Here is a 15,623-nt window from a genome sequence, read left to right on the forward strand (position 1 = left end):
TAAGTGCTCGACGCATTGATCGTGACCAGGTAATGTAGTTTTCAGTAGTGAGTAGCTCAGTGACGAGAACCAAGGATGTGTGGTCACCATTCTCTATACGATATGGATTATTTGGATCTGTGAAGTTGAAATATGGAGAAACGTGTTTGGGGTTTTGAGTATTTGTAGATTGTGAAGATGGGGATTGTTCTTCCATGGTTTGATTGGAAAAGGGAGAATAATTAGCCGAAGCTCTGATACCATGTAAGATTTATCAAAACCTTGAAAAAGAAAACAATCAACTCATGGAAGAGATGGGTGAAGGCCTCGTTTCTGTTTGTTGAAATTCTTCACTTTGTATTTCCTTTACAGAGAGAGCCTTTATATATACAGAGACTATTCTGTTTTTGTATTGTCTAACTACCTGGAAAGAGAAATGTGAAAAACTTTTTAAAGAGAATCTTCCAGCTAATTCTAGAGGCTAAATATACAAGTAACAGAAAAAGGAGAATGTACAAAACGTGTGTTATCTGTCCTCTCGTGCATGTGATGAGAGAGCTGAATAATTAGTCTTATTTTCTTCTTTATTAACCGAAATATTGATGTCCCGTAATATAAGTTAAAAATAACAAACAATATCAGAACATGAAAATTTTAATAAGTGAAAAGGGTTGCAAATATGAACTATAAATTCACAACTTTATTCTCTCTAAAATATAATGTTGATTAAGTCTCCTTCTTAGAAGGAATACAAAACCTTAATTAGGTTAGAAACCCTACCTAAATTAGAAAATAAAATAAAAAACTAAAAATACAAAGGCAATAATAATAAAATTCAAAACAATGCATGAAATCCAAAAAGAAAAAACAAGGAAAGTAACAAAATTGGCCTAAATCGGGGCTCCGAGGCTAAATTTTTTATATCTAAAGATTCGATAATCCGTGTAGTGTCATAGAAGCTATTATATGGAAAACAGTCTCCACAAATTCTTATAAAAATTTGAGTCTAATCCAACTATCGGATAAAAAATTATGATTTTTTAGACTATTATTATAGGCTGAAGCGATCAGATATTCTTTTTTGTCTAGACCTATCTTATTGATTCATTAATGTATCTATTAGCTCATCCACATAATCTGTTTATAGTAGATCCTCATCAAGTTATAACAGATTTATATCTAACTACTCAAAATCATCTATTATCTTAAGCGTTGCTATATTAAGAAACCAAATCTATCAATGAGTAACAAAAGAACATTATTCCATCTTTTTTTTTTATAGAGGGCTTCTAAGTTATGATGAATAATTACAGTTCATCACTTATAACAGGATGTTTTGTCTTGTAAGAATACAAATCGTTCTAATTCAACAAAAAAATTATACTTGTATGATATTTGCTTTACTTAAAATGCTCAGCTACTACTCAATCCCACTATGAAATACTTGGTTTGGTTTAGTGAGGGAAAATTTAGTAGAGTATTCTTCACTCCTAGCTTTTGAATTCGATAGTCCTCTAATGTTTAAAACCTATGACTTAGCCTATCAACTCTTGTTGACTGTTGTCTTTGCTTTTATCTAAACCCAATTGTATGCTGGTTTTCCTTCAAGGATATGTTCTGTATGGAGTAAGGGGGGAAATTACAAGCCTTGTACTTGTGTTTGCCATTTTTTTGGGACTAAAAAAAAAGGGTTGAAAGGAGGAGTAAAAGTGTCTTTTTCTCTGTCTTTAAAATCTAATATTAATTATTTTATTTTTATTTTACACTTTCTATTTTAAACCACAAGTATAATATTATTTATTTATTTTTATAAAATTTGATTTTATTTATTATTTGAATCTACTTTTATCCTTACTGTTAAGAAATTAAATGGAAAGAATTAGAAAAATAGATGCAACCAAGATTTCTTTTCTTAAATGGACAATAAAATCAATAAAAATAAAATAATTATAACTAAAAATAAATATAAGAAAGAGAGGAGTTTAGAAAAAGCCTGAAATTGTAGCAGACATTAATGCTATCTTTAGAACAAAAACTCCTCAAACCTTTTAATCATTATTTTTGCAAAATTGAATTAATAAAATATATATATAAAAAAAAAAGTGTAGTGAAACTGAGATGAAAATAAACCTTTTAATTTCTCTTATATGTTATTTATTTATGCATTTTGTTTTACCTGATATAAAGAATTCACTATAATGGCTATGCATGGGCATATTTCCTCCACGTCTCCTGTAAGAAGATGCGGTACTGAGCATTTGCATGCTTCATTTCCACCTCTTTAAAACTTTCTTGCCTTCCTGATAATGTTTGCATACCCTATCTATAACTCAGCCACATAATCAATGCCACCTATGCACCCATTATTCTTATTATCTAGGGTTTTAGCAGGCGTGCGGACCACATAGTTGAGGATAAACAGGAGATTGTGAAAAAAGAAAGGCAGAAGCAAGTTCAGTAATGGCAGCCTCAGTTATGGCTTCACTGAACCTGAAACCATCTCCATTCACGGTTGAGAAGTCTTCAGTGAGAGGCCTCCCAACTCTTTCAAGGAGATCTTTCAAGATTGAAGCCAGTGGTGTCAAGAAGATCAAGACCGATACGCCTTATGGTCTGCTTCTTCCACCTCGTATAACATACATATATATTACTCATACCCTTTTCATATGATGCATGCATGCATAAACATACATGTAGAAGAGGAAAACACAAATCTAATGCATTTTGTATGATTTGGGAGCATGAGAGAAGCTGATCTGTGATAGAAACATAAATGGAAGGTTTCTTTGAAGGGCCCATAATGATCTTCCTCTCCATTTCTGGAAGAAAGTTTATGATAAGTGCTTGAACAGAAAGTGAAATGCAAAGTAACAAAACAACAAATTAATTAATCATTGATGAATATTAATTATAAAAGATTATGATAGTGATTTGATCTCAATAATTCTCTTTCCTTGCACTTTTTCCTGTTTACAGGCAAGTACGAGTCCTTTTCTTTCTCCTCTGATCTCTCTCACCCCACTCAAATATAATTAATTAAGAAAAAATAGTAATTATTAATTGATTTTTTCTCCTCATGTTCTTTTCTTTTCTTGATTTTCATTTCCTCATTTAAATCCTTCTTTCCTTAGTCTAGAAGGGAGTTGGATCTTGCCTGGAATGTACTTATTGTAGCATTTAATAATTCATATACATTCATCTTGTGTTTTCTTGTTGATTTTTAGAAGCAAAAGAAATTACTTAAATAACATAAGATGGATTAGCTTAGAGTCTTAATTTTTGTTGTCCAGGAACTGGTGGTGGCATGAACCTGAGGAACGGGTTAGATGCATCTGGAAGGAAGCCCAGGGTTAGTGTGTAGTGCTTTAATTTGCTTTCAAGTTTATATTGTCTTGTTTTACTCTCTTTTTTTTGTAACGATTTTAAATCATAACACTATAAGACACTACAAGTTCTCTGTAAGTTTATGAAAATTTTAAGTCCAAAACACTTTTATTCGAAGAAGTGTATGAAAAAATTATATAAATCATATTTTACCGTCTCTTCTAACCGCTTAAGTTAGCTAAAAGTTATAGATCAAAAAATAGAGTACTCGAACTCAATCCTCACCCCTCTTGGTAAGCATGAGTATAAGAAGCTCCTTGCCCTTCGATGTAGTTATTAGTCAAAAATTCATGGAATATATAGCAGCCTAAGTTTGAGTGTTTTTACTGAAAGTTTACAGGTGATTAAAAATTGATCCTGCAGGGAAAGGGGGTGTACCAATATGTCGACAAATATGGTGCTAATGTGGATGGTTACAGGTAACTAAAACATCAGCTAATTTTGGCTTCTGTGATTCTTCATTTACATTTGTATTTGTGGCTCCTGCTTGAGGTTTACATGAACATTTATACCAGTATTAATTGGTCTGATAATTAGCAATGCATCTTGTAATTAGATAGTTCAAGTTAGATATGCATCTGTGATTAAGTCCTTGATAACACATATCTTTTCTGCTGATTGAAATACAGCCCTATCTACAACGCTGATGAATGGTCCCCATCCGGTGATGTCTATGCTGGGGGTAAGTAACTCAATGCGTTTCGAGAACTATACACCCATGATGCGGAGAAAGAACATTAAGTTATTGATTTCCCTGTTTATGAGGTCAATTTATCTGTTGATGACATGGATAATGTAATATTTACAGGCAAGACTGGCTTGCTAATCTGGGCTGTTACCCTAGCTGGAATCCTTGCAGGAGGTGCACTTCTTGTTTACACCACAAGTGCTTTAGCACAGTAGACTTCTGCTACTCTAATTTACAGTAATGTATCATATAGCCTGTCCCAGTGATTGTCCAGAAACATAAACACTTCCTCCTCCTTGTGAATCCCTATGTGTAATTTTATTCTCCCTTGGACTTGGATTGCAATGGAGTACATGTAGTCTGATTTTTCATGCGAAATTCCCTCATTATTAATACTATTGCTGCTGCTGTTGTTCTTTTGAGATCATATTCATATTGGTCTCTGATCACATTCCACCTAGTCCTAGGTTGCTGCTGGTGGTGGTGGTGGTGGTGGTGTCATGATAGATAGTGGTGGTGGTCTCTGGAATTAGTTGATGTACTTGTTAGCTTACTTTCAGAATTTTACCCTTTAAAATGGAGGGTGAGAGATGTTCCTGTGCCACAGGTCCGGCAACACAATATCCAAAGAGTATATTCCCATCTTGGGATGCTATGCGTTACACACAAAAAAAAAATATTGCAAGGAAAACAATATTAAATACTGTAGCTAATCTCTTGATGATCCATTCTAAGCCAATGGTGTCACTCCAGCTGTCATGTAATCAGGTGGGGCATACTCCAGAACCACCTAGTTTGAAACACCTGGCCATCCTGATAATGTTTGCAATATCATATCCAGATTTCAGCCACACAAGCAATGCCATGTGGCAACATCTGTCAATAATTATCATCATGCTATCGCTTTCATTATCTTGTATGATAGTATTTTATTGGAGCTCAAGACCAGCAAGGAGGAGGGCAAAACAAGCAGAGAGCAGATCAAGCAAAGCTTAAACACTAATTAATCATGGCAACCAGCTCAGTTATGGCTTCATCAATGAGCCTGAAACCAGCTCCTTTTACAGTCAAGAAACCTTCTCTCCCAAGTCTTTCAAGGAGATCATCTTTCAAAGTTGAGGCTAGTCGTTCGAGGAAGTCCAAGACTGATCAGCCTTATGGTCTGTTTCTTGATTGATACATGTCCATTGAATATTATGTTAATTAATTAATTACCCTTTTCATTAATCATACACTTATAATTCTTGTTATTATTATTTTGGTATTGCTATATATAATTGTTGAAGTGCTAATTAATGTCGTGTAAGCTTAATTTTAAACTGGTTCGGTTTTTTTTTTTTTTTTTAACCATACCCACTATGATTAATTATAATAAGTGTAATTAATTGATTAATAAAGCAATTAATTGATTGATTCCTGCAATTTGATGGGAGTTTTGAGGCCATGAATTAGACATCTTTATTTATATTAAAAAAAAAAAGCTTCGGACATCTATCTTCTTGAAATATTTAACCTTCGATTTGTATTAATTTACCATATGTAATCAATGAATATTACATTCTCAGTCACATGTCTGCTTCTACTAAGCAATTTAATTAAGAGCTTGTTAGGAAATTAATTATCATAAATATTCAACTACGGAATTAGGAATCTCTTCTTGCATGAACCTTTGCAGACAGTTTTTCCTTAATTTTCCTGTACATTAAAGGCACCAGCTATGCGAATAAGATCTTTACTGGCTAATACTTTTCTCTTTCACATCGAAGATTTACGTGCTATTAATCTTTTTTATATTGTTCAGTATAATTTTTTTTTCATCAAATCATTTTTTTTCAAAAACGCATGCGTGAGCATCTGCGTGGCCTGTATTTTTATGAGTATGTTTTGTTCCCTTTACTTGAATACTTGTTGAAGAAAAAACATGGATTGTTGTACAGGAATCAATGGTGGCATGGATTTAAGGGGTGGGCTTGATGCTTCTGGGAGAAAGGGCAAGGTAATTATTTCTAAATCCATTGCCTTTTTCCTTTCGTGTATGTTAATATATATATACACAGCATGATTTTTATAAAGTATTTTTTTATTTGAAAATATAATAAAATAATATTTTATTATTATTTTTTAAAATTTATTTTTGATATAAACATATCAAATTTATCTAAAAACATAAAAAAATAAATCTTTTAAAATATAATTGAATCATAATGCAAAATGCAAAACAGGATGTAAATGGCCATTAAATTACCCTTCTTAATGAATTATTTTGTACTAACAGAGAGTCAGTGATTAGTAATCCAATTTCTGGGCTGGATGCAGGGAAAGGGAGTGTACCAATTTGTTGACAAATATGGTGCTAATGTTGATGGATACAGGTGAGCTATCCACTGTATATTTCTGAATATTTTTCTGGTAAATGAAGGCATAAGGTATATGACCAGAGATTGTTATTTTGTGGTGTTTAATACACAGTCCTATCTACGACCCCAAGGATTGGTCTCCAAGTGGTGAAGTTTATGTTGGAGGTAAGCAATGCTGCATTTTGACAATTGATTTCATGACGCAAGAGAATATTTCTTTCAAAGATAAATATCTCATGTAATTCCCAGTTTAAGAGCTCAGTTTATTTGATTTACAACATGAACAATGTAATCCTTGCAGGCACTACTGGTTTGTTGATCTGGGCTGTTACCCTAGCTGGCCTTCTTGCAGGGGGAGCACTTCTTGTTTACAATACAAGTGCCTTAGTACAGTAGAGTTCTGTCATCATATCCTATCCTAATCTCTGTGTATTACTTTCCCTTTTGATGAATTCGCCTGTACCTTGTAACAATTTCCGTGGATTAATAATAATTAGTGTAAGATCTACTTGTTGCTCTTCAACTAAACCTCGTTACCTGAAAGAGGAATCTTAGAATTCTTAAGACATGTTTTCATTGAGATGATACAGCACATTCAATAGACCATCTAGTGAAGCTGTAAGACTTCATAGGCAAAACCCTGGTGATGAACTGATCCAGCCCTAGTTCTTTGCTTGAATGAATGGTTTACATGATTTCTTTTGATTCAAAAACATGGCTATAATGTATTCCCCTCTAATTTTATCCGCCATAACGGGCTGCGACTCTGCGACTACAAAGATCAATCTGGCAAACACCTGTTGTGAGTTACTGCTGTTACCATTTGACTTCTGCTGCTAAATCGCCTTTAAGTGCAGCAGGAGGATTTGTCATTGCCTCTGCAAGATGAAATTATTTACGAGGAGATTTGACGGGAGATGTAACTGAAATTCTTGATTGGTAATAAAATTTTGTCCGTTTTATTAGTCGGAGGCTGGAGGCTAATGAAACAACAGAGGATATATTCCTTCTGGTCAAGCCCAGCCTAGGCAGACTGGTGCATCCACGTCTGTTGGTCCATTCAGTTCAAGGGTTAAATTGGCTGCAATCAGTTTTCTTTAATATGTATCGCTGTCTCGTGGAAACTGAAACGGCATTTTCTTGCAGTTTGTTGTGGAAGCATCGCCAACGCAGAATGTTGATGAAGGGGAAAGAAAGGGAATGCCTAGATTAATTAGAAGCCGCCCTGGAACCAGTTTTTAGCCGCTGGAGTCAGTTCCATGCGCCATTTGAAGACGGCTAACATGCTGATGATTGTAATGAATGTATCATCTATTTTTTTAATATTTTTATTTATTAAATTATCCCTAACCAAACTCAATAATAACAAAAAAAAAAAAAAAATAGTGCAATGATAAAAATAAACTAAAACTAAAACTAAAAGTCACACTTTTTAATGTAAAGTTTTGTCCTTTATAATGATTAGCATGTTCATTCATTGAGTTTTGGTATTGATTGGTGAAGATGCATTTGAGAGGAGGAGGTATATGAATGTGGTAGTGCAAAGAGCTAGGCATCCCCAGCTTAGAGATTACATTCACTCTACTGTTTCTGGGCTTCTTCCTTTTATCTAAAAGGTTGGTTCTTGCTTTTATACAAAAGGTTGGTTCTTGATATTCCTCTCCTTAGCTTACTGTATGTCAATGAATGGAAAAGAGAACTTTTTGTTGGTTGTTTTTTAATGCAGTAGTGTTGATACTGTTAGAAAAACTCCTTTCTAATACTTTGTAGAGATCTGGTATGTCAATGTGCTTACAGGTATAGAAACGAAAAACTTTTTGCTGATTGATTTTCAATACATAGTTTGAAATGCTAGTAGAAATCTTGGTTTTGTTGATACTTGATTGAACTTGGTCATTCCTGTCTCCGTCGTGTGTGTGCGCCACCAAGTTGGTTTGCAATGTTCCTGCTCTACAGTACTTTTTGGTTTTCTTTCCTCAAATTCTTTGGCAAAAATAGAATTTAAAATGTTCATATTTACTGGGTGAACTTTTTCAAATGTTTTCTTAATGAATTCTTTCTGATCTGCTGACTGCTTTCCTTGCTCTGTTGCTAAGTTTTACACGTGGTGTTGTGGATTCTATCCTCTATAAGATAGGCCGAATTGGAGTGTTTATTTTGATGTACAGCCCTAACAGCTGGTCCATTTACAATGGTGAATAGATTCCCTTTTCAGCTGAGTTTACCCTGGTTTTTTAATACCGTTGAGAAAACTTTTTGTATGTGTGGACTGGTGTAGAGAGTAGCTGTAATTTTCTTTATAACATCCCGCTAGAGAGGTTCATTTTCAAGCTCACAGTGAACCAGTCTTGTGGCTCAAAAGTGGAACGAGAGTTTTCTCTGAGATCATTCTTAATGTAGTCGGACTTGCTATTGCTATAACGAATGATTTTGAGCAGTCAGGTATGGATCTATCACAATTAAATAAGAATTTATTTTAGATAAATTATGTAAATGATTTAGCAGATGCATTTATGAATCAGTGAGACAAATATAGGTTCAAAAAGAGATCTGGTCGCACTAGACTAAAATAACAGCTCAAAACTTTTGATCCGATTGTTGGATCGTCCTCAAATATTTATAAGAGTTTCCGGAAGCTGTTTTCTTTAGAGTAATTATGCTCGCTATTCCAAAAGTCAAATCTGTATATTTTGAAAATTTCACCTTGAAGCCTGATTTTAGTAATTTTTATGATTTTCTTGTTATTTTTTGATTTCATGTTTTTTTTTCTTTTGTAATTTCAATTTTTTTATTTATTTTTTTATTAAGATAAAATTTTTAATCTATTTAATTTGTAAACCTCCAAATGAACTTGATGACTGTCATTTTAATGAAAATAAAACCTGCACACTTAAATTTTATATCTGCAGCTCCTTTTGTTCATTAAAATTCTTATGTTTTTTATTTGTTTGTTGCTGTCTTTAGCTTCGCGTGCATCAATTCTTAGTTACACTGTCTGTCTCGGAAGGTCTTGCCAAAGTTCTTCCACGAGGTACTTGGTTAATTTGGCAGTAATTTGGTATTCATTGTCTGCTCTTGGTTGGTCAAAGTTGCTTGATCCACAAAATCCAAGCAAACGCTCTTGCTGTTTGCTGTATGATTTAGCTTTTTGAACTCTTAAGGCACTTTTAGAGGTGAGGATTGAACTTCTCTTTTACCAGATTGCAGGTGGGAGATAACTGCTTATGAAAGCGCAAGCAAGGATGCAGAGTTATGGATCCCGAGATTCCCGACAGACACAAAGCAGTGGCAGCAACCTCCATTAATAACCCCAATAAAATCCATGAGTAGCGAACCTCTGTCCGTGCAGTTATATTTGGAACATCCGAGTTTATCTGTACCAAAACCTCAAGAGGGGAAGAATTCATAGACAGCTGGTTAACATCTACAAATTTACTCTTAACTTGTTTTACACATCCTCTTGGATTCTGTTTCTTGTTTAGATAAAACCTTATAGCAACATTATCACTAAGAACTGTTTCACCCCTTTTGGTTTTTCTCACACAGGCACACAACAGTTTTAGAGTTTTAGTAATATGAGGTCTAGCCATAGTTCCATAGAACCGTATACTTCATCCGAGACGGTATACCAGGCACACAACAGTGTTACAGCTTGAGCAATATGAGCAATTTATTTTTGTTTGAAAATGCAGGTAGTTTTATAAGTTAATGAAATTCGTGATGCTTTTGTTATTCACTTATTTTCTTTACTGCATTTTGCAAGACAGCTACAAAAAGCATGGAGCACAGGGTAGCCTAGGTAGGAAGTAGTGTTTGTAAGCACTTGATGAGCAAATCCAAAGTCTTCCCTCTGTGTACGTTTCTTTCTTGAGCACCATATAACCACAATCCTAATCAAGAGTTCACTAATTTTACAAGGGCCAACTCCTGAGACAAAGAAAGTCCACAATAACCAAATGATCCAAGCCCATATGAGGACTTTTCTCCCTGCGCAACAAAGCAGCTTTAAACCACATTCTGCATTCACTGGTTGATTTTGTTTCTCCAAAGAACTCCAAAATGCATAGAAGATCCATTTTTTTATGGCTACACAAATACTCAAAATCCTGTCTGTCACAAAACGGACTCCTATACACGATCACCTCCTGCTGTATTTCGAAAACCAGGATCAATATGGATTCCATTGAGGCAAAAATCAAGTGGAGGAAGAAGACCCAAGAAGAAAATATATCAGAGTGCAAAACCTTGACAGAGCAATGGACTTACAAAAGAAGCCATTTTTAATACTAAAGCTCAAGTCCATCATCCAATCACAAAAACATCAGTCTGTCTTTCTAAGAGACCTTGAAAAGGAAGTTGGGTTTCTTCAAAAATGGAACTTTATGTCTGTCATTGAAAAGTACCCTTCAATTTTTCGTGTTGTTGGTGGTAATAGCAGGACACCTCCTTTTGTTACTTTCACTGAGAAAGCTGAAAAGATTGCAAGAGAAGAGGCTGAAGCAAAAGAGTTAATGGAGCCCATTTTGGTTAAGAATTTGAGGAAGATGTTGATGTTGTCAGTTGATTGTAGGGTGCCCTTAGAAAAGATTGAATCCATTGAAAATGAATTGGGTTTGCCTCAAGATTTCAAAAACTCATTGATTCCAAAGTACCCAGATTTTTTTCAGTGAAAGATTTCAATGGGATTCTTCATTAGCAGTTGCTTCTCGTGAGGAAAGACTGAGGCTTGAAGGTGTTCCTGCTATCAATCCAACGAAAAAGAAGGCTAGAATATCGAAAGATGGTAACTTTCTTGGTCCGTTTGCTTTTGACATGGGTTTTGCTGCTGGTTTTAGGCCAAACATGGTTTATATTGAGGAACTTTGAGAGGTGGCAAAGAATGGAATTCCCTTCTCCATATTTGAATGCTAGGAGATTTGAAGTTGCTGATCCAAAAGCGTCAAAGCGTGTGGTGGCAGTGCCTCATGAACTTGTTATGCACTTGACTTAACAAGCTGGCTAACTCAAGAGAATAGGAAGAATTAGAGAGAATTAGAGAAGTAGAAAAGGGAGATGAATGAATTGCTTCTGCAATCTGTTATTTCTTATTTGTCTCCTCACAAATTCTTGATACCATGATTTATATACAATGAACTCTAGCCTCCTGGCTATCTCAACTGACTATCTAACTAACAATTAACAACTCTAACCAGCTAACTTTCATCACATTCACAGTTATAACAGCTACTAACTAATACTTCATCTTTAGCTAATTCTGCATATTTTCTTCTTAATTGTCACATACTGTTATTTATCTCCTCTTCCTTGATTGCCAAGCCTCCTTGCTACCTTCCTCTCGTAACAGAACTCCTTCGTTTGACTATGGAGAAGAGGATGACATCTGCTCAATTGGATGCTTTTCATTCTGAGTTTATGTGGCCATCTAGATTATTGTACGTGTTCCTTGAGGATGCTTATGATGGTTCTAACTTGATCGAAAAATGCCCATTACATTTGTTTCATGATAAGTTTGTAGCTCTTAGTGGCCGTGCACCGATTGATTCATGTAGTGCGCGCATCTTCAAAACTCTTTACCTGAACTGTGTTTTGCCTATTTCTACGACAATTGCAATAGCATTTGAGACTTGTGAAGATTATGCTCTTATTGTTAGTTTATCCCATGGAAGAGTTGAATTGCTGGAAGAATATCGATTAGGAGCGCATAATTAGAAATTGTTTGCTTGGAAGAATTGAAGTACTTGTTTTCAGAAAAGCCTTTATGTAAGGAGGCAGAGACTCCATGCTTGGTGTATTTAAGAAAATGATCTTGGTGGTCTTCCTAAATATTCTCTCACTGCAGTTTCGTTCTTTTGTTACAGTTTACCTTGGATGTCTTGTTATTCCATTGCAGACCAATTGATTGATGTAGCTGTTTTTGTTATTTAAGGAGGAAATAGAGCTACATTGTTCTTTCTTGTTATGACAACGAGAGAGCACAAAAGGAATATCATTGTACAACAAGAGAGGATAACAAGCCACCAAGACATTATGATGAAAACAAAGAACAAAAATAGTCTATTTAATCCTTAAATAACATCCAACTGTGGCACTGGGCCAGTACCTGTTGTTGTCATGTGAAATGATTCAAGAAAACGGCAAGTTTGTGGTGTTAGTTTACTTGTTTCTCCTATTTGATGCTGATGTTATCTGTATCGAAAGATTATTTGACACCAGAAGCTGTAAAGCTACTGGTTCCTTGTCTTTCCATAAGCTGGAAAGTGTGTATTCAGGTTCTTGCTTCTGTGACCGATTGAAAATGATAGTGATGCAAACCTGGAGAATAGATTCTTTACCGTTCTGTTACTATCACGTTCAAAGTCCATTTGGCTTTGTGACTGGAGGAATCTTTACTAAGAGTTGGTACTGGGGTCTACCCTGCACATCTACTTGATTTGGATTGCTTCTGTGGAAATATTTGATCTCACTAGCATGTACTGGTTGGTTTGCATGCCAAGAATTTTCTGGTGACTTGAAGTTTTGCTACCTATTGTGAGGATGATGAATCCATATTATGGCAGATCATGATTATCATAATGACAGAAAATCGGAGCAGCTTGATGTTATGAGCCATTGCATATAGAACAAGCAATCCGGCAATGCCATCTTTCTTTAGCAGAGACCAATGTTTCGCACGATCTCCTCATCCACTCGCAAAGAAGGTGACATGGTCTCTCCATAATGATGAAGCTCATGGACAATTGACTAACAGGATCATTTCGTACATGCATGAAATAGCATCTAAACTGTCCAAACATTCATCTTCAGCAGAAGTTAATGTAACTAGAACAAAAGAAATTGAGGTTCAATGAATGGAAGATCCTCCTGGTTCCTATGTTCACCTAATCACCTTCTATTTATGTTGCTTGTTTATCTTCTATGATTTGCTTCCTAGCCTGTATGCATCCTAAAATGTATGTTTAATCACTCAAACTGTCTCGCCTCGCTCTCTAAATGATCAGGAAATGTGCATTTTCCAGGTTAAAATCAGAAATATACCTCGCTCCAAGCCTCTCTCTGAGTCTCTCGCACTCTATCTATCCTGACAATCCTGCTAGCCTGTGCCTGCACTTTCTTGTGCCTAGACTGAAAACCACTTCCCTACCCTAACTGCTCCCAGTTAACAAGCCTGTTGTTTGATGTCAGCTTACCCTTTAACAAAGACCAAATCGTCAGGCACAAACATATCAACATTTCATCAAATTGAAATTTGGTGTGCATAATTCTTCCATTGTTCTTCTTTCTTATTCTTAAGCTTATGTTAAATGATGGTGGTTAATACTAGCTACCACTTTCTTTTTAATATCAAGTCTTAATTATGAGGGTAATTGGATCCAAAATCCCTTGAGAAGACATCAAATCACTTTATCAACTAGACCAATCGATGCCTGGTTTACGTTAATTCATTAAAATAAAACAGAGTTGTAAGAAGCAAAGGCAAGAATCTTCAGGAGCAAATAAAGAAACAAACAAATCTTTTCCAAATCTCCGCACTAAGATTATTAGCACATAAATCTAAATATACACAAGAGAATTGTCTACAAAAGGGTTCTTATACCTATGAGGCAGTCCCAGCTGCCTGTGCGATATGAATCATCATCATCATCATCATCTTTTCGTTTTTTTCTTCCCTGATAAATGCTATAGTGTACATCATTGCATTATGAACTGCAGAAAGTCAGTTTATTAATCGATTAGAAGAGACCCTTCGGTTGATTGGTGGGGAAGATCGATCATTAATTCGTGGTGGAACCCTTTATCAGCCTAATGATTTTATCAAGTCCTATCATGTTTGTATCAAGTGGCCCATTTTGTTGCTCGGATTTTCCATAAAAGGAGGCTTTTCAAGACTAAAAAAACGTGCATTTGAGATGGCTACCATTAGGTTGCTTTTTATTATTATCATGAAGGCTCATTAGATAGTGAATGCCTATCATGGAAATATATAAAAGGGATAAACATTAATTTAATTGAAGGGATAAGGAAAGATATATAAAATAAATTTATTTTTAAAATAATTTTTTAATAAAATTCTTTTTTCTTCCAAAACATAAAGTACAAAAGCATGTTTCTTTTATCTTTACTATTTTATCTTGAAATGTTTTTAATGAAATTTTTTAATTACGAGTCAACTCGTGTTTTCAACAAATTTAAATTTATTTATTTATTATAAAAAATCAATTTTTTATATATTTTGAATCGTTTTAATGTGTTAATCTCAAAAATAATTTTTAAAAAATAAAAAAATATCATTTTGATGCATTTCGGCATAAAAAACACTTTAAAAAGCAACTGAAACAATACTCTCAAATAGTCCCTATGCTTTTTTTTCATTATTAGTTGTATAAACAACATCAGATTCCAAATCACTTATATGACATTTGGTAGTTTTTAATCTCAACTAGTAAAAACTCATATATTATATTTCATTACGTTTCTGCAATGATGCATATATAAAATAATATATAGTAGGAAAATGATGCATATATAAAATAATATATAGTAGGAAATTATTTTTTTTGGCTTTTTTTTTTCCGGAAATTGTGGATTCAACAAATAAAAAAAAAACTATTGGGGAAGGTGAAATCATTGTGTACATGGACTTAGATTATTATTATTGTGATAATGTAATTATCATTTTACATTTCCAAAAAAAAAAATCAATAACCTTTGTGTTGAAGGTATTTTGATCTTTTCATGAGACCTAATGATTATTATCAGATTAATCAGGGTGAAATTATTTTTTTTATTTTTTAAAGCATAGTAAAATGACTCATTTATCTTTAAAAGTAATTTTTTAAAAAATTACCATCTTGGGGCTTTTTAGTTTTGCATTTTTATGTATAATAAAATGACTTATTTATCCTTAAAAGTAGAAATTCTAAAACTACCATTTAGGGGCTTTTTAGTCTTTGCCCTTTTTTATGTACAATAAAATGACTTAATTACCCTTAAAGTTAAAATTTTAAAAGCTTTCGTTCAAGGATTTTTATTTTTTTTCATCTTTTCATCATGGTTTTCTATTATTAGGAACTTGATTGAGGGCAAATTAGTCCTTAATAAATATAAAATAATATTTTAATAGAAAAACTGATGACGCGTGTGGTGCCTTCCTGCGACCAAAAACCCTTTTTCTTCATGTTGTTAGAATCTTCACGACATCCTCTTCATGTTGGAGT

The 15,623-nt window shown here is 34.2% G+C and overlaps 2 protein-coding genes and 1 pseudogene across 2 annotated transcripts; all 3 read left to right on the forward strand.

Moving 5' to 3' along the window:
- Positions 1–2,339: 2,339 nt before the first annotated feature.
- Positions 2,340–4,478, forward strand: LOC7454978 (photosystem II 10 kDa polypeptide, chloroplastic). The gene is made up of 5 exons (XM_002316979.4): positions 2,340–2,590; positions 3,270–3,328; positions 3,727–3,782; positions 3,993–4,045; positions 4,172–4,478. The coding sequence occupies exons 1-5, from the start codon at positions 2,440–2,442 to the stop codon at positions 4,264–4,266; spliced, it is 414 nt and encodes a 137-aa protein (XP_002317015.1). The 5' UTR covers positions 2,340–2,439; the 3' UTR covers positions 4,267–4,478.
- Positions 4,479–4,785: 307 nt separating this feature from the next.
- On the forward strand, positions 4,786–6,916 carry LOC7470970 (photosystem II 10 kDa polypeptide, chloroplastic). The gene is made up of 5 exons (XM_024581153.2): positions 4,786–5,211; positions 5,989–6,047; positions 6,368–6,423; positions 6,521–6,573; positions 6,710–6,916. Exons 1-5 carry the CDS (start codon positions 5,061–5,063, stop codon positions 6,802–6,804), a joined length of 414 nt encoding a protein of 137 aa, XP_024436921.1. The 5' UTR covers positions 4,786–5,060; the 3' UTR covers positions 6,805–6,916.
- A 3,501-nt stretch (positions 6,917–10,417) lies between these two features.
- Positions 10,418–11,564, forward strand: LOC18103441 (protein WHAT'S THIS FACTOR 1 homolog, chloroplastic-like; annotated as a pseudogene).
- The last annotated feature ends 4,059 nt before the right edge of the window (positions 11,565–15,623 follow it).

Source organism: Populus trichocarpa, chromosome 11 (assembly GCF_000002775.5).
Source record: "Populus trichocarpa isolate Nisqually-1 chromosome 11, P.trichocarpa_v4.1, whole genome shotgun sequence".
Lineage (NCBI taxonomy): Eukaryota > Viridiplantae > Streptophyta > Magnoliopsida > Malpighiales > Salicaceae > Populus > Populus trichocarpa.